Below are 20,551 nucleotides of genomic sequence, written 5' to 3'. Positions count from 1 at the left end.
CGCTAACCCCAAACTGTATCGGCACTGCCGTTCCTTTGGATACATCAGCTGCATGGAGAGGGAGGAACTGATGTGTGGGCAACATCGTTCCAACCACAGCTAATGCCCAGGCATTCATCTCACCGAGATGATCCATAGGAGGCCATAGAATGATGCCTGAGAGTCCAACCAAATCTATTGGGCACCAGACAGTAGTTGGGGAAAGTAACGCTGGTTGGTCATTGTGGTACTTTACCTTCTTACAGGGTCATTATCTGTAGATAAAAGTTGCATTGTATAATACGATTTTTACAATAGAGTTGGGTGGCTAATATGATTAAACACAATTAAACTTCAACTATAATTCACAAAAGTGGACTAAACAAGAAGATGGAACATATTAAAACTCTTTTATTGTCTCCCCTACTTACTATTATTTTCTCTAACATTGAACTGGTACTCTTGTGTTCAACATTCTAGGCCATTTAGAGTAGGGTCATAAATACAATTGACTGATGTTTCACAAAACCAATGTTTATGTAAGCATCCAATGTATACATCTCATGACAGTGACACATACATTATATAACAAATAGCAGTATTAACCTGGATTTTAATAGCCAAGATGTAGGTTTTGTTTCATTTAATTTTTTTATTTGAAAAATATTTTATTACAATATAATTATTCTACAATGCTGTCAGAAAGCAAACATCCCAGTCTACAACATAGTGCCCCCCCACCCCTGGGTCAAAACAATTAGGCTTCAAGGAAGTAAGAAAACAAGACTTCATTAGGAATGGAAAAGCATTGCTCAAGTCTTGGTTGGGAAGAGAGTCTTTATGACCATGTCAACAATCCCAACATTCTGTTTCACAAATGCAATGGGGATTGTTGAGTGTGGTAAAGAGCAGGAAGATGGCAGGAGTTCTTGGTGTGCTTAGCAGTCTGCCAATCTCTAGCCCCCGTGTCTGGAGCTTCTGAAGCATTGGAAATAGTAGTGTGATACAGACACCAAGTAGGATCTCTTCCAGACAGAAAAATCATTTCAGTCAGGCTGGTGAGAGGAAGCTTTAATTATTTTTTGCTGGCCTATTGTTTCACAAGCCTTCAGTTCAACTCTTCAGACAGTTTTGAAAAAAAGCTTCAATGAACTCAAAAACCTTAGACCATGTAAAATTTTATAAAAAGAAGAATTCCATCAAATCAAATCATAGCTATGTATACAAATTCAGCTTGTAAGTAAAATTAAAACTTAACAAAAATTTAAAATAAAAAATTAATAAAGTACAAATTTAATGAAACCTCTGTGGTTTTACACAAATACTTTTTAAAAAATCATGATAGAAACTAATGACTTATACATGTGACCAACACAAATCATCTCACAAAAAATTACATTATTAATTCAATAGATTGTGCACACACAAAATGAAGAAGCAATAAAGTATAGCTCGGGAAGAATCAATTCAAATGCATTTTAGCATCCAATACTTTACAGTTTATATTTTTAATAATAACAAAAGCTTTACGCAGTTTATAGTTTGTATGATTGTGAAATAGATTAATGTATGAACTTGGTTGTATATAAACTTTGTAGATTGTCAATATCTATATGTTACAACATCTAATCACAGAAAAAATATACCAAGACCACATCATAGCATCATTATCAGAAAGACAACTACAGTGGTATTTAACATTGAAATCATGTAAAAATTAAAAAAAGGAAAATTCCAACCTTAACAGCTAATAATCAACCTTTGCATAATATACACACTATCCATATGGATATTTACAACAACAAAAACAATCAAAGCTAGCTTTCCCAGTTCAGTGATAGGATTCCAAGGTTGAGTAAATTACTATTTTAATATATATAGAGGAGATTTTTTTTTTAAATTTTGCTACAAAATTTCAAACATCTTTTTTACTAACATAAAATATAAATTTTTAATGGTACAAAATAATAGACTGGTACAAAATAAAATAAAGTGAAAACAGAAACATTTTCCTAAAAGAGAAATATGATAATTAATGAAATGGTGGATACTTGAACATTCATCTGTCTAGTGGATACTTGAACATTCAACTGTCTGGTGGATACTTGAACATTCATCTATCTGGTGGATACTTGAACATTCATCTGTCTGGTGGATACTTGAACATTCATCTGTCTGGTGGATACTTGAACATTCAACTGTGTTATTGCTTTAAAAGTTAATAAATGAAACTTTTGCGCTGAAAAATAATGATACAAATATGTAATTAGTTACTAGCTATTTGAATTGTATATAATTATTAAATACATCTTGACACTATCATAATGATAACCATTCAATATGCCCATTTCTTCCCAGATTCAACAAATTAGAATCTTTCAAAGATAACAGAAAAAAAAGAAAAGTTTTTACAGAAAACTGATTAGATACTTAAGATTAAAAAAAGGACTCCTTATGACAAGGCAATTATTAGTTGTTGAATATAAACTTAGCAAGTTGCAAAATACCATAAAATCAGTTTTTCTAGTTTTTGAGATCTAAACATGACAGTCAGATGGTCATACTACCACACAAAACTAATAGCAGCTCTTCCATTTTTGTAAGCCAGTAATAATAAGGCTTGTCTTAAGAGTCCGAAGATTAGCGAGGAATGCAGTATTTCCCGTGGCTACACAGCCCCAGCTGTGTCCTACATATTTTGCCACATCCAGGGCAAGATAGTAAAATATGTCTATAAACAACTTATATAAATGTTTATTCACAAACCTTCTATTTACTCAACTCTCCTTGGCAACTTTGACTTTGTTAGGTCAACATATGAAGGGGCCTTAAAAAAAAAACAATTTACAACTCATGTTAAAATGTCATTGCATAATTTTATACAAACACTTATATTAGAGCTATTGTTAACTTTACAAATATATTATAGTTACTGTTGATGTGTGTTTTATATAGGTTGCACCAATCGGTGTTTGGGAGTAACATCCTTTGTAACTGTTGTTGTCAACCAATATGGCGTTAGATTAAACAGCTGATTTCATAAACAGCTGATTTCATGTCTTATAAGTTATATCCAGAGTCTTGTTATTATTCGTTTATAATAATCAACATGGTGGCAGCGGTAACAAGAACTATATTTAGATTTATATCAGTGATATAAATCTAGTTAAATTTAAAAAAAAAAAAAGATCTAAAGAGTAGATCTAGAATCTAGTAGATTCCAGAGTCTCAGTCTAGAATATTATTAAATATATATAGAGAGGCTCGGGGTTATTCAGTTACGGTAAATATACTATAGTGAAGTTTTCGTGGAAGATGGCAGAAGGTCTACTTAAACCACCAACAGAGTTAAAAGTGACTGAAGGTAATGTCAGTGAAAACTTTCGCCAATGGAGAAGACACGTGGAACTGTTACTGTTAGCAATAGAAGCTGAAGAAAAACCTAAAATCAGACAAAAAGCAATAATATTACATTGTGCTGGACCTCAGGCCCAAGAGATTTGTGAGCAGTTGCAGCATGATGAGAATGAAGACGTAAATGACCCGCAAATATTACTAAAGAAATTACACGACTATTACAACCCCAGAAAAAATGAAGTTCTGGAAAGTTTCAGATTTTGGAACATAGAAAAGATGTCATCTTGTGATGTGTTCATTATGCAACTTAGAGCTCAGACTGAAAAATGTAATTTTAAAGAAAAGGATAGAATGATTAGAGACAAGATTATATTCGCTGTGGAGAAAAGATTGCAGGAGAGATTACTGAATCACGATGATCTTACCTTGAAGAAGTGCATAGAGATATGCCAAACATACAAGCAAACTGCAAAAGGATTGGCAGAGATAAATAAGGAAACTGTTGTGAAGAGAGATAAGATAGAACAGAAGAAAAATGACAACAGAAACAACGTAATAGATTGCTGGTTTTGTGGAGGCAGACATGCAGTGAACAGAACAGCATGCCCAGCTTGGAGAAAAAATTGCAATAAATGCAAAGGCAAAAATCATTTTGCAGTTAAGTGTAAGACTAAGAATAAAATACATATGCATAATGCAATGGATGAATTTGACCAAGAGGAACAATTAAACTCAATTAATGTGTTAAACATAAATAGGGTCAGAATGACAGCACTATTCATGATAAATAGTCAACAAATAAGATTTCAACTGGACACAGGAGCAGATGTTAACATTATATGTAAGAAATACGTTAAAAAGACACAAATTAAGAAGAGTGTTCAAACATTAACAATATGAAATAATTCCAAATTAAAAACCGAGGGCACTGCTAACTTAATAATAACAAATCCTAAAAACAAAAAGAATTATTTGTTAACATTCACAGTTGTAGAGAACCACTATCAATCCTTATTAGGCCGTAAAACATGCCATAGTTTAAGTCTGATCACATTAAATGAAGATAGATTCATATCACAAGTAAACACAATGGATTGTCATCTGGGAGATTTAGGTGAAACATCATTAACTATCAATGAGAACATAGCTCCGGTGGTATCACCTTGTCGTAATATACCATTTGCATTTCAAAAGAAAGTGGAAGCAGAAATAGAGACATTAGTAAAAAGGAAAATATTAATTCCTGTAAATGAACCAACAGATTGGGTCAGCCAGATGGCTGTGGTTCAAAAGCCAAATGGGGATTTAAGGATCTGCATTGAACCAAGACATCTAAACACTGCTTTAAAAAGAGAACATTTTAAGTTACCAACTATGGAAGCTGTAATGCCACAGTTCCTAAATGCTAAAATATTTTCTAAATTAGACGTAAAGGAGGCTTACTGGCATGTACGTCTAGATGAAAAGTCTAGTCTACTAACAACCATGATCACACCATATGGGTGGTACAGATGGTCAAGACTTCCTTTTGGACTAAGTGTAAGTGGAGAAATATTCCAGAAGAAGTTAACAGAAGCATTGTTAGGATTAGAAGGATGCATTAATGTGGCTGATGATATTGTGATTGTGGGATGTGGTCAGTCCAAAGAAGAAGCAGAAAAAGATCACTCTGACAAACTGAAGAGATTAAGAGAGAGATGCAAAGAGAAACGCATTAAATCAAATGAAACGAAAACAGTATAGAAACAAGACCAGATAAGTTTCATGGGACACTGCATTAGTGCACAAGGCATAAAGCCTGGCCTGACACAAAGAAGATCAAAGCTATTCTGGAAATGAAGAAACCAGAAAATAGCCAGGAAGCAAGAAAATTATGTGGAATGGTGCAGTATTTGTCAAAATTTTTTAACAATCTAGCCGAAGTGTCTCAACCATTAAGAGAACTAACAAAGAAAGATTGCAATTTTAGATGGACTGAAAAATGTGAAGAGGCATTCAACAAGATAAAAACAATGATTACCAATACTCCAGTTTTTATATTCTACAACCCTGACAAGAAACTGGAAATACAAGTGGACAGTAGTCAACATGGACTTGGAGCTGTACTAATGCAAGAAGGACAACCAATAGAATTTGCCTCTAGAGCATTGACACCAACTGAAAAACGGTGGGCTCATTGAAAAAGAACTACTTGCCGTGGTTTTTGGGCTAGAAAGATTTAATCAATATACATTTGGAAGACATGTCATAATAATAAATGATCATAAGCCACTTGCAAACATCTTAAGGAAGCCTCTAAACCAGGCTCCAAGAAGATTACAAAACTTGATGTTAAGGAGCAATCGTTATGATTTCTCATTTCAGTGGGTAGAAGGAAACAGTTTACACATTGCTGACACATTATCACTGTGCAATCAAGAAGAGAAGCAAGATGAAGTTTTTAACATATGCCAGACACAAGTTGTGGACATACCGGATCCATTATTAGAAAGAATAAAACAAGAAACAGACTTAGATGACACATTAAATAAATTATCAAAGCAAATTATGAATGGATGGCCTCAAAGAAAACAAGATTTAGACAACATGATAAGAACATATTTTGATTTTGCTGATACTTTGGGACTTAGTAATGGAGTAATTTTGAAAGGAGAAAGAATAGTCATACCTTTCAGTATGCGTCAAGAAATGAAGAAAAACCTGCACACAGCACACATTGCATATGATGGAATGATGAGGAGGCCCCAACAGACGATATTCTGGCCAGGCATGGCTGATGAAATAAAGCAGATGGCAGACATGCACTGCTTGTCAAGAAAGAAAACCTATGAACCAGAGAGAAACACTTATACAACATGATGAAGGAAATGTTCCATGGGAAAAAGTTGGGGCTGACCTGATGGAAGTGGATGGAAGACGGTATCTAATTACTGTTGATTATTACTCTAATTTTACTGAGTATGATTATCTTTCAACAACAACATCACAAGATGTGATTAGAAAATTAAAAGGACAATTGTCGCTGCCTAGTTTTAGTTGTAGGCGTGACGACGTGAATGTGTCCGTGTGTTGTAGGTATTGTTCCTTAAGTAGATACTCTCTCATACGCACTATATTTGCAGGTGCGTGTGTATACTAGCGTACTGAACTCTTCAAGCACAAACGTTCCGAAACATTAATAAACGCTCTTGTAGCAGACGATAATTTTATTATACATAAAATATAATTCACAAAATATACTGGCGACTTCAGCCGTCACAAAATATAAACCAATAAATACTGGCTGCTCATGCCATGTAGAATAGGTAATCACATCAATGAAATGTTCACAATATAAGTCCGAAGAAATCTCTCAAGTTAACATAAGATCAAATTCATTAAGGTACATATTACAGACAGAGAAAATCGTACATCCACTCTCTGCTGGAGTTCTTCACTAACTAGTTAACATTGACCCTTATTTTAGAGTCCTTTAACTTATTCACGTGTTCTCAGCATGGAATATTACAAAGGGGGACTGAGTGTCACATCATGTCACAGAGGTTCTAAAACTGGACTGTGACATACGCCCCACACTCCAAAAAGATTTTTGACCAAAAATCTTTGACAAGTATATTTTACATCAATATCACTGTACAAATATATATATGAGCTTAGTACCTTATTCCATGAAATGCTGTAAGTTCACTTCAATTGCTCATATCATCTTATATAATCTTAGTAATTATGTATAACATCATATAAATTACTGAGTCCAAAATGTATAATCATTTATATACTTAATTCACTGAGAGCAAAATCACTGAAATATCACACTAATTGTAATGAAAAGTACCTCCATCAAGTGTTAATAGCTTTATGCATACATTTGTACTGAAAAAATTTGTACATGCAATCACATGCTAATCAATATAAAAAAGGAAAAAAATATATAAGTTATACCACATCCAATGTTTTACTATAATTGTAGATGCACAACATTATCAATGTGTATCATTTGACACACTGAGTAAATTTACTCAAAATGATTACAGAAAAAAATTAATGTTTATTTACAATTGTGATGTGCTGTGTCAAAATATTATTCTAAGTTTTGCCATCATCAAGAAAAATAAAAAAAATTAGAGACATGTCAATCCAGTTCAAGGTTGACCTTGCATAAGGCTACTATAAATAGTCTGAGTGTAGTATTGAAGTACAATAGTAAACAAATTTCCATGTTTATAAACATTCATTGTAGTATTCAGGTATGTAAAAAATTTTAGACAATATTTACATCTTTGAGTTATGAAAAAAAATTTAGGTCAACAGTTCAAGTAGTTCACTGTTGTTTACATCTCATTGTTTACATTGCTGTGCATGATCAGTAATAAAGTACAATATATACACACAAAATAAACACATCTGGTATTTGTCATATTACAAGTTGACAATAAAATACAATGAGTAAATAGATGATCTGTTATTGATCATAAGCATAAATGTCATCATGACCCAAAAGAAAAGTGTAACAATAAAGTGTCATGACCTATTTGAAAAATGTGTAGAATGTTAATTTGACTTAGTTGACTACTACTACTTGTTTCTAAGTGATTTGTACTGCTTATTTACTCTATCAGAATGTCCTGGCTGATGTGTTTAATGTCATTATTATCACTTGCTTCATTTTCATGTATTATGTATCTGGATAAAAAGTCAGCTATTACATTTTCATGTCCTGGAATGCTTTGTAAGTCAAATTTGTAATCTGAGAGAATGAGTGTCCATCTGTTTATCCTGTCATTTTTTAGCTCTTTTCTTTTTAGTGCCAGTAATGGTTTATGATCACACTTAATGCTGAAAAATCTTCCTAACAAGTAATTCTTGAGTTTTACAACTGACCATACAATGGCTAATAATTCTTTTTCAATCACTGAGTATTTTCTTTCTGTTTCAGATAGTGTTCTACTGATGTGTACTATTGGCTTAAAAAATGACTCTCTTTGCTGTAGTAAGCATGCCCCAATACCAGTGTTGGAGGCATCAGTGTATAGTGATATTGTTGATGTTGGGTCAATACTGGCTAATTCTAGTTTCTCATTAAATTTATCTTTTAAGTTGCTTAATGCTAGTCTACTTTTTTCATCCATACAAATTGTGTTTCCATGCTTCTTTTTAGTAAATTCAACAAGGGGTTCAATTATCTGTGCATAATTTGGAATGAACTTTCTATAAAAGTTGCAAAGTCCTAATAATGATCTCATGTCTTTCTTAGTCCTAGGTTCTTTTATGTTTTTAATCTTTGTTAGGTTTGTTTCAGTGGGTGTGATTTTGTCATTGGTAATGCAATATCCTAAGAATTGGATTTCAGGCTTGGCTAGGTTTAATTTCTTGGGGGCTAATGTCATGTTGTGTGTTCTTAGTCTTGAAAATATTTGCTCTAGTACATGAATGTGTTCCTGTTGTGAGTTGGTGAAAACACAAATGTCATCTACATAAGACAATACATTATTTATGCCTTCTAATAATTTTGACATGCATTTCTGAAATGTGGCTGTACTATTTATTAAGCCGAATGGCATGACATTCCAGACATAGATACCTTCTAGGCCTGGCATAGTGCATTTGAATGCAGTATATTCCTTAGAGTCAGGGTCCATTTTAATCTGCCAGAAGCCTCTGTTTAAGTCCATTGTTGTGAATAGGGATGATTTACTTAAAGTTGTAATTATACTGTCAGTGTCTGGTAGGGGTTCTGGGTCTATGATTGTGCATTTGTTTATTTCTCTAAAGTCACAGCAGATTCTTACTCCACTGTCTTTCTTTTTTACAATGACCATGGGTGATGCATATTTACATGTTTCTGATCTCTCTATCTTCCCATCTTTGATTAAGTTGGTCATTTCTGTTCTAACTAGGTCCTCGTATGCTTTGGGGATACTATAGGCTTTTGTCTTAGTTGGTAGTGCTTTGTTGAGTTTTATTGTGTGTTCTATCAGATTGGTACATCCTAGCTTTTGTGTAATTACATCACTATATTTAACTGTCAAATTCTGTAACATATCATTTTCAATATTTGGACTACTGTTGTTTGTGGTGTTTATGGTGCTTGCTATATGTTCTTGTATGTTGTGTTTGGTTTCTACATCAAGTTCAATTATATCTGTGTCAGTTATTTGTCTCTTATCCAATTTAACAAGTTTATCAATATTGAGTTTGCATTCTCTACCATCTTTATCAATGATGTACACTTTGTTATTAATTCTCTCCATAACTTTAAATGGTCACTCATTCTTATCTTTACAGTGTTTGTTTTCTATCTTAACAAAAACTTGGTCACCTACATTTAGTGTTCTTAGTTTTCTATTTCTGTTTTTTATTTTCCTATGCCTTTCTAGATTTTTGTCCATGTTTATCTCTGCTAGTTTTATTCCTTGTCTAAGCTGTTGTTTGGTCTGAATTATCAAAGGATGGTACTGTTCTAAGTTCTCTAAGTTTAACATGTTGTCGGCCCATAACTCTAACGGTCCTTTAGGTTTTCTGTTAAATACAAGCTCATAGGGGCTGAATTTGGTGGTTTCATGGATGCTAGTGTTGTAGGCAAATATAGCATAGCTAAGAGTCTGGTCCCAGGTACTCATTGAGTCTCTTTCTAGCTTATATATCATCTGTTTTACAGTTCTGTTCCATTTCTCTATGACTCCATTTCCCTGTGGTGAGTAGATAGTGCTATGGACGAGGTGGATGTTAGTCATTTCTGCAAATGCCTGGTTAAGGTGGGACTTAAAGTTTGATGCATTGTCTGACAGTAACTTATTAGGGAATCCAAATTTAAGAAAAAGTGTTTTTAAACAATTACATATGTCAATAGCCTTTATATCTTTTAGAGGAAATGCCTCTGCCCATCTAGTGGACATGTCAATGATACCCAAAATATATTTATTCCCTTTACTGCTGGTAGTTAGGGGTCCCATTATGTCCATGGCAATTTTGTCCCAAAAATAGTGAGATTTATCTGATTTTTCTAATAGGGCTCTAGTCACTGTTTTTTGTTTGGCACATTCTGTGCAACTGTTTACATATAGTTCTTAATGTCCTTTCCCATCTTTGGCCAGAAGAATTTGTTGGCTATCTTAGTATATACTTTTTTTTTTCCTAAGTGTCCTGCTGTGGGGTCATCATGTGCCATATTTAATATTTTAGCTCTTAAAGTTTTAGGGATCAGGATTTGAAGTCTAGTACAGTTTTCTTTCCTGTTGTATCTAATGGCTAAGTTGTTAATTTCTATATGGTGGTTATTTAAATTTATCTTGTTATAATCTTTGCTTAAGAGGTCTTGTATTGTGGTGTCATTTTTCTGCATAGCTATTAGTTCCTCCCTAGTTATGCCTATTTCATTAAGTAATACAGTGGGGCATTCTATTTCTGGTGTTATTTTTTTGTGTGATCTAGTTTCAACTAATAATGCCTCATGTTTGAATAGGGAATACTTTTGTCTATCTTCCGCCCATTGCATAACTTCTTCTAGTGTTGGATCTTTTACACCTTCTACATTGCCTATTATTAGATCTTGTGCTGGGGTGTCCATGACTATGGCTTCTAGTTCTCCTGTAATCCAGGGTGATTCTATTAGGACTTTAGCGGTCTTGCAAATATCACATTTTTGTATGTTTGCATAGGTCACTTTTACTGTATCTTCCAGATACTGTCCTGGTTCAACTAAAGAGGCTTTAACTATTATTGCCGTGGCTCCACTGTCACGAATTGATCCTACTTCTTTAGAATTGACATAGGATGGAAAGACTTTTATTTTGGACTTATTTGATTGCATATAGGCTACATTTTCCTCTCTATGGGTGTTGGTGTTATTGCCATTGTTGTTTCTATTGTTTCTATTTCCGCTATTGTAGTTGTTTGGGTGGTTGTTTGTGTGGTAGTTAAATTGGTCCCTTCTAGATTGTCTGTTGTTTCTATTATAGTTATTGTGTTGGTAACTGTTTGTAAAATTTCTTCTTTCATTGGGACTTGCACTCTGGTGTGGTCTATATGGTCTATTATTGTAATTATTATTGTGCTTATAGCTGTTTGGGTTGTAGAAATTAGTGTAGCTTCTGTACCTATAATTGTTATTGTAGTTTATGGGAGCTTTGCATTGGTTTTTCACGTGACCTCTTCTCCCACAATTGAAACAAGTCTTGGTGTTAGACCATTTGTATTTATCATTGTTGTTGTTGTTGGATGTTGTTGCTGTGGCTGCAAGTTGGTATAGGTCTCTTTTGTCAATGGTGTGTCCAGGGTGACTGTCTTTAAATAAATTTAGATTCGTTATCAGTTCAGTCTCTGTCTTGATCTTTTTTTCTTTAAGGAAAGTAAATACCAAGTCTGTCACGTTGTTGAGGACATTGTCAATAAGTAGCATGTCTAGGATTTGTGTCGGGTCCTTGATGTCACATTTTGCTAGCTCTAACCATTTTATCATATTAGTCCTCATGTCGAATATTATTCTACTAAAGTCCCCATTTTTTTTCAATTTAGTGTCCCTGAACAGCTTACGATAGAAGTCTGAATTTTTCCCGAAGTGCTCTAGTAATCTAGTCTTTACTGCCGCATAGTCTTTCTTTTGGTCTACAGTTAAAGTGGAAATGATGTTGAGGGGTTCTCCCGACAAGTTTGCTAGTAGGTGTTTGGCCATGTCCTCATTGTTAAGATTATAAGTTGAGGCAATATGCTCAAATTGGACTAAATAGTTTTCAAGTGTTTCATCTTTTGAATTGTATTTATGGAATTTAGAGATGAATGGCTTTGTTGTAGACTGTTGGGTTATAATGTTGGGATTTGTTTTGGCAGCTTCTAGTTTGGCTAACTCTACTTTGTCCTGGCTTTCTCTTTGTTTAGTTTCTAGTTCTTTTAATTCTTTTTGATGAGCTCTTTCAGCAGCTCTTTCTTCCCTATCTTTATCCTTTTCTATTCTCTCTTTTTCTTTATCAGCCCTATCTCTTTCCTCCCTTTCTCTCTTTTCAGCCTTTTCTAATTCTTTTTTGATAAATTCCTTTTTCTCATCCCCTTCTAGTTCCATGACTTTCACTAGTTCTAAAATTTTGTCATAGGAAGACATGTTTAATGCTTTGTGTGCTCAAAATAATTAGTTAATTAAGTGAGGAAGAATGTACTGTGTTATGCTTATTAATACAGTGTGTGTCAATTATTTTACATGTGTGTATTATACAATAATAAAAAATTTCAATCAATGGTTATAATGTAATGACAGAATGTAATGAGAATTGTCAAACAAATGTATCGATCTAGATCAAAATTTACTCATTAGTTACTCAATTATAAACTATTCAAATTCAATAGTCATAAATATCAACATATGTTATACATGTGTGCTGTTGTGCCAAAGTAAAATAGTAAAAAATGTAAATTAGTAAAAGAAAGAAATATATGTACAGTATAAGTAAAAGGACAAACACAGAAACAATATAGAGAACAACACAGTCTGCTTTTAAAGAAATTAATAAAAAGTAGAAATGTGACAGGAGAAATACAGATATATGGATACAGGACTTTTAAACAAACAACAATATAGATACAGATTAAGTACACTGACAGAAATACAAACAAGACTCAACAGCTAAATAAATATTTTCCCACTATATTCTATGACCTCCGTACCAACAAGGAGAGCCTCAAACGCATTGGGCCTTATAGAGGTTAAAGAACAAATAGGATAGACCCTAATAGATCCTATTGTTATGATAGTTCATAAAATAGTCCCTCTCCAGCCACCCTCAAAAAAACACGTAGAGAAATGAAATCAATATATGGCTACAAGAATGCCAAGAGTTATCAATTACTAACTCTACTAACAATCAAGTTTAATTACTGCTATATCAAAGCAAAATCCATGTACTTTATAATCATATGCATGTATTTAATTTGTTAATAATGACTTACAGACTCTTCTCTTGTTGACTAGTGTAGTTTAATCGTCTTCTCTCTTGTAGCTTGTCAAATGCAATTACAGCTTGAGTGGTTCAATAATCCATGTATAAGTAATCCAATTTAAGAATACATGTCACTATGAGCATTAAAGTGGTAGTAGAAAAATAATCCAGTTCAATGCCATAAGATGGCTCAAATGCTCAAATTTACAATTAATACAAGTTCTGTCAAGAACTCCAAAATAATAATCCACAGTGGTTAGAAAGTTCACAACTAGGTAATCCAAGATAATTACTTACTAGGGGCTTCTGTTAGTTCAAATTAATATAATCCAGTTCTTGGAAAGATAGAACTTGTACAGTTACTTGTATATTAGGCTATGTATTACTCCTAAGTAGCCCAAATAAATAACATCAAATCAGGATATCCATCAGTATGCTGAAAAAAAAATATTGACCATAAGTAAGAGAATGTCTCAGCTGAGAGCTATTTCTCTACAAGACCTGAATGGTACGACCATGTCAAGGTGCGAGTGTGCCAATGATGAATAGTGGCGAGCACTAGTGATGAAGCGGTGTATCTGTCATCAAACGATGTCTTGAATGGTATAGCTCTTTCTTTCAGACAACACCTGTAGCTCTAGTTAGGAATAGAGTCGTCTTCTGCTTTCGGTTTCACACAGGTGTCACAGGTAGATCTAGGAACAGGGTTGATTAAGTTGAATGGATCTCAGCATGCAGATGTAGAATAGCTTTGGCAAAGCTATTTAGGTTACTTGAATGATTCGATCTGCATGTAATGGCGTGACTGGTGTTGATGTCTAACTAGTTTATGATGACCTAGATCTAGTTAGAGATGACCTGAATTTCAACATGTGTTGGAATCTTGTCTAGCCAGTGGCGATCAGGCAAGTGCGTTCTGTGGCGTTTTGACACCGAGTTCAAATATAGATCTAGTGATGTTTTATAGCTTGCTTGATTACAGGTTGGACAGCAATGCCTTGTAAATACCTTGATTTCCTTGTAGATCTTGTGGGCAGGCTGGATTTGGTCCTTCTTTAGTTAGACGCCATCTTGAGAAAAAAGTACCGGTCTAAGGTGTAGTCTTGCGCTGTTTACTATAGAGGCGATTGAGATCCGTTGAGAACGTGCAGGTTCACTTGTCTTTTAAGACACCTTTACTGGCCACCAAATGTCGCTGCCTAGTTTTAGTTGTAGGCGTGACGACGTGAATGTGTCCGTGTTTTGTAGGTATTGTTCCTTAAGTAGATACTCTCTCATACGCACTATATTTGCAGGTGCGTGCGTATACTAGCGTACTGAACTCTTCAAGCACAAACGTTCCGAAACATTAATAAATGCTCTTGTAGCAGACGATAATTTTATTATACATAAAATATAATTCACAAAATATACTGGCGACTTCAGCCGTCACAAAATATAAACCAATAAATACTGGCTGCTCATGCCATGTAGAATAGGTAATCACATCAATGAAATGTTCACAATATAAGTCCGAAGAAATCTCTCAAGTTAACATAAGATCAAATTCATTAAGGTACATATTACAGACAGAGAAAATCGTACATCCACTCTCTGCTGGAGTTCTTCACTAACTAGTTAACATTGACCCTTATTTTAGAGTCCTTTAACTTATTCACATGTTCTCAGCACGGAATATTACAATGGGTGACTGAGTGTCACATCATGTCACAGTGGTTCTAAAACTGGACTGTGACAACAATTTGCTCGTTTTGGTGCTCCAAAAATGTTAATAACAGATGGAGGTCCACAATTTAGTTCAAATGAGTTTTTGAGATTCACAAGGCGATGGAACATCAATCACATCAGATCAGATCCTGGTTATCCGAGAACAAATGGGAAGGCGGAAGCTGCTGTAAAGTTAATGAAGAATTTAATACTGAAAACTAATCATAATGGTGATGATCCATATGAAGCTTTACTGGAACTCAGAAATACACCTCGGAAATGTACTGGATTTAGCCCAGCTGAAATGTGCCTCAAAAGAAGTCCTCAGACATTGATTCCCAGCACGTCAAAGTGTTTAAGTGAACATGTTGTAGCTGAGAAGAAAGAGAATTACAAACGACAAGTAAAAAGACAATATGATAAGCAAGCTTGGGATTTACCAAAACTCCATCTAGGGCAAACTATTTATTACCAAAACCCAGGTCAAACTGGATGGTATCCTGGAATGATCAGGGAACATCCATCTCCAAGATCTTATAAGATCAAGGGAGATAATGGAGGACTCTACATATGCAACATATTTCATATTAGGCCAAGTAAAACTATTTTGAAAGACACTGACACAGATGTCTATGATGGGAATGTCTTGGATGATGATGATGATAATGAAAGGCCAGATTTCTCTGATAACTGTTCTCAACATGCATCACAGTCTGAAGTAGTTTCTCATGTACCAGACAATAATTGTGATAGAAATATGCCAACAAGAACTAGCACTCGAGAAACAAATAGACATGTGTGGCATAGGGATTATGATATGTACTAAGAATTTTTATGACAATATTAATATGCATGTTGAAATATTTATTCTATATGTGTCAAACTCTCAATTGAAACTTATTTTTATTTTTTTAGTTGTTATAATATTTATAAAATATGATGAGTTATTAATGTTTGTTATTTTCATTGCAAATATTTCTGATATGTATTTTGTTAGCTATAGAAAGGGAAGGATGTTGATGTGTGTTTTATATAGGTTGCACCAATCAGTGTTTGGGAGTAACATCCCTTGTAACAGTTGTTGTCAACCAATATGGCGTTAGATTAAACAGCTGATTTCATGTCTTATAAGTTATATCCAGTCTTTTATTATTCGTTCATAATAATCGACAGTTACTAGATCCTATCACAAACTTTTACCTGGTAATTTGGAGTACTCTTGGGAGTTCAGAGCAGACTGTGTGGCAGTTTCTGTCTTCTTCAAAACAAAAAAAAAACATTTGAACTGTCTTGTCCTCACTAAATATTTGTTTACATATTGAAAAAAAAAACAACAACCATTTTTAGCATACATTACATGATATAGTAGAGAAGAAAGGTTTGCTGATCAATTAACTTAGGAACTTAAAATGTCAAGCTTAAACTTGGTTCTGACACATAATGATACCTAGACATAGACTCCCAAATAGCTAAGACAGAATGACCAAAAGTGTCTGGCACAGAAAAGCCATCACCATACAAACTTAACTAGAGGTCAGTCTGACTTTTCCTCTCAACAATTCTCTATACTTTGAAACATGGACAGTGTATAGAAGGCATGCCATGAAGCTTAGCTCTAAATGATAGAGCATATGGACACCACACTATGAGAATAGAAGCACAAACTGCAAAGGATAAAGAAAAAAAAAAAGCCTTGAAAGAAGAAAAATAGAAATCCACACAGCCTTACATTTACCCAGTATGCAGCCAAACATTCCAAGCTCATCAGAAAGGCACAAAAAAATGGAATGTGCCACCTACAGGACAGATGTGTCCTATGAATTATAATGAATGAACTATACATTAAATATGATGTGAGCTGTTAATAGATGTTTTATTTTAGATGATTCAGACAAGAAAGATGATGCCTATTATAAGCTATCCTGACAAGATCAACGCCTAATCTTTCGACTCAGGACTGGACACAACAGAATGAGACAACATATGTACCGGAAGCTCAAAATTGGAACCAGTGAAATCTGCCTATGTGGAGTGTCACCAGAGAATGTCCTTCAAAACTGTTCTCTTTACCATGAGGCCTGTACAAGACACTGACCTCAAAACACCCCAAAAGAAAGAAAACTATATGGAGAGATCCCTGATTAAAACCACTGTTCAGTTGATATAAAAATATTGGTTAAGTCATCTGAATGCTCCAGCATAAAAATAAGAATGAGGAAGAAGAAGATGATTCAGATGATCCTTCAAAAAAGCCAAGGAAGGTTTTGAAAGATTTTTTAGCCTTTAAAAAAAAACAACTACTGATCAAATACTTTTACATTAAGGTAGTAAAGTAAAACAAACAAGAAAAATGAGCCTTACCTGAGCTATGTAAAATGATGCCAAAAGATCAGAAAGTCTTACTGTGCTTATAAACTGAAAATCAAACAAATATTTTAAGATAATCTTAAATGTAGCAATTGACTTTGTATAAGTATGGGTTGAAATGACACTAGAGACGTGGGACAGGTTTCATTCAGTAGGCTAGGCTCTATCATTTTCAATTATTCTAAGAATTTTTTTTTTTCCTTTTTCAAAACCCATCATGAATTGGACAGGTGAACATCAGGGCTCTGTTGAAGCACATTATAAAAGAAACTTATTTATCTGAAATAGGGAGCTAGCCTTTCCTGAGCTAGCCAGGAAAACCAGTGACTTGGCAGAATTTAAGTCATTGGTTAATTTGCATGACTAAATGCATGACGCGTAGGACGTAATCATGTTCTTTTTTGAAGTAACGTCTGTATTATATAAGATAAGATAGGGAGGCTTTGTGCTTACTTGAAATGCACCTGTACCAGAACAAATAACAATTTTTAAAACCAATTAAAACAAAAATGTTGTTTTTTTAGTACTTTTCATAAATATAATCTTTTTTTTTTTTTCAAACATAGTTGGGTTCTTTGGGTAGATTAATTTAAATTGTGGGAGAGGTACTATTACTTCATGGTGTAGTAAATGACATATTGATTAATTATTTTGTCATGAGTGTGCTAACAATTAAGACAAATGAGAAGCAACCTTTTTTTTTTAAACTTAATTAAAAGAAAAAAAAAACTTACTGTAAATCAATTAAAATGACATCTTAGGTCCCTCAAATTCAAGCCCATCAAAACTGTAGAAGAGAGATGTTTCACAATTATTAAGTTATTGGAGCTGCTAATAGAACAATATAATCTCATTGACCCATACAAATGTTATTTAATCAAACACTTTTTGATAATTTGATAAAACACTCATTTTTTTTATTAGAAAAAAAAAATTTTGTCCCATAATAAAAACTGTTGATAGAAAAAAATTAACAATTTGGTTTTAACCCAATATCTGTAGACTCTAATAGTAGTACTAAAAGAATTACTTGTCTAAATGTTCAATATTCTAAGACAACTTTGTAATTCCAACATATAAGACACAAAGTATTTTGAAACCCTACTGTTTTGAAAATACATTTGATCTGAGTGAGATAAAGGGAAGTGAGACTACACAGACAAATCAATCATCTTTTCTTTTTAAATAATTTACTTTCCATTTTAATTCTTGGAATTATATAAAAAAAAAATGGGAGAATAATAATTGTAACAGTAGTTTTGATACATTTGTGTTTTATTTGAAGAGTTAAAAAAACAGCACTGAGAAACTTGAAACAAAAATGTACAAACTTAAAACAAAGCGTGTAAATGTAAAGTAAGAACTATTTTTTTTAAAACTCATACCTCAATTGCAGCAGGGCGGTAATACTTTCTATTTTTGTCCTCTATAGCTGTTTTGTACCTATCTCTAGGAAAATGTTTGATACCAAAGTTGCCTTTAACTTGCGAATGACCTTCTCAATTGTTTTCATTCTAACATCATATTCATTTACGGCTAATGCAGGCCAACTTACGGAGAGGCATCAGTGTTCTGCGATACAAAAAAAAAAGTCATTTAGAAAAGTTCAAGGATACAAGAGTATGCAAATATCAAGATCCAGGATTCTTACACATTTAAAGTTCACAAGATTAGGTTTTGAGGAATATACATGGCAGCAGAGTAGTGAAGTGCTTGGTTTCCTGATGAAACTGACTAGATCTCACATTATGCCATTCTTCTTCTTCCTCTAGCCAGCTTTATTGCTGCTGAGCTGTGAGCTCTTTTGCAGACTGTGCCAAGGAAAAAAAAGTGTGCTGTTTTCTTCAGTTGTTCAGCACTGCCGTACAGGGTGTTGGTTATGTTGGGCTGTAGTGGAAGTAGGGTCTGCCTAAGGTGGATTAGGGAGGGGCATTCAAAGAGGATATGGTTTACGGTTTCAAAGGGGTGGGCGCAATGTCTGCAAAGGGGTAGTTGTGTGGAGTTTATTTTGTTCAGGTGGTAATTTAATAGTGGTGTGTGTCCTGTTCTTAGTTGGAAGATTGTAGATTGTTCTTTGCGGGGGAGGAAGTTAATACTGTCCAGTTTGTTAGGCGTAGTCATTTCTCTGTACATGGCTCTGCCTGTGTTTCCTGATGCCCATTGGTTGAGCCACTCCTCTTTGTGATTGTTGACTAACATTGACCTTAGGGTGAGGTAGTTAACAGGTCTATCTGGTTGTTCCATAGATGAACCTGCCTTTGATAGTTTATCTGCCTTTTCATTTCTCATGATGCCAATGTGTCCAGGGATCCACTGTAGTGTAATATTGATATTTAATTTTGATATCATCTGGTGGATTATCACAATGTGTGTTGTCAACTCTCTTGGGCTGTTTAAAGTGCTGTTGTTAAGTGCTTGCAGAGTAGATTGGGAGTCTGTAAAGACAACAATATCTGATGGTGGTTGCACTCCTTCATATAATTTGTTTTCCACTGTCTGGAGTGCTATGGTAATTGCCTCAATTTCGGCTTGGAAGTTTGAGCAGTAATCACCATAGGGTGCGCTTATCTCAAAGTGTTTATTTTTAGGGAAGACCAGGAAGGCACCAAGACCAGCATTGATGGTAGCTTTGAAAGCCGATCTGTCTGTATAAATATGGATAGCTGTTTTTTGATAGCTTTCGATTGTTTCAAGCGTGCCTACTTTGAGCTCCAGTGGATTTGATTCTTTTGTTAAGGTGTCATTTAGTAAATGTGTTTTGATGGTTGGTTGTTTGTAGTTTAGTCCGGGTGTAATGTTTGAAAACCTGGTAATTTTTTCTCTGTTATTGGGTAGGTGGTGTTTTAGGGCTAGTTCGTCAGTAAGTTGGATCAGAGTCCTTTGCTTTTTTTGGTTGTTTTTCCTATTTCTCTGTGTTAGTAATTTATTTGGATGATCGTCTTCCAACCTTCTGTATCTCTCAATAGCTTCTAATGCTGCTCTGATGCACCTTAACTTAAGAGGTTCAATATTGGAGTCTATTTCACAGGCTGCTGTGGGAGTAGTTCTCATACCTCCACTAATTAACTGCAAGGCTTGGTTTTGGATTGTATCTAATGATGATTGATAGGTTTTGTTGGCAGCTACTTGTATGGAGAGACAGTTATCCATTACAGATCTGACATATCCAGTGTATAACTGTCTTAAGGTTTTCTTTTCAGCTCCCCAGGATGTTC

The 20,551-nt window shown here is 34.2% G+C and overlaps 2 protein-coding genes across 2 annotated transcripts; one reads left to right on the top strand and one right to left on the bottom strand.

Moving 5' to 3' along the window:
* Positions 1 to 372: 372 nt before the first annotated feature.
* Positions 373 to 13,253, bottom strand: LOC106069916 (uncharacterized protein MAL13P1.336-like). The gene is made up of 3 exons (XM_056017009.1): positions 7,393 to 13,253; positions 2,746 to 2,806; positions 373 to 2,218 (listed from the first exon to the last, which is right to left on the bottom strand). Exon 1 carries the CDS (start codon positions 12,428 to 12,430, stop codon positions 10,391 to 10,393), a length of 2,040 nt encoding a protein of 679 aa, XP_055872984.1. The 5' UTR covers positions 12,431 to 13,253; the 3' UTR covers positions 373 to 2,218; positions 2,746 to 2,806; positions 7,393 to 10,390.
* Positions 13,254 to 15,027: 1,774 nt separating this feature from the next.
* LOC129923993 (uncharacterized) lies at positions 15,028 to 15,795 on the top strand. The gene has a single exon (XM_056017540.1). The coding sequence runs from the start codon at positions 15,028 to 15,030 to the stop codon at positions 15,793 to 15,795; it is 768 nt and encodes a 255-aa protein (XP_055873515.1).
* The last annotated feature ends 4,756 nt before the right edge of the window (positions 15,796 to 20,551 follow it).

This window comes from Biomphalaria glabrata, chromosome 18 (assembly GCF_947242115.1).
Source record: "Biomphalaria glabrata chromosome 18, xgBioGlab47.1, whole genome shotgun sequence".
NCBI lineage: Eukaryota > Metazoa > Mollusca > Gastropoda > Planorbidae > Biomphalaria > Biomphalaria glabrata.
This window is presented reverse-complemented; position numbering and strand designations above follow the sequence as displayed.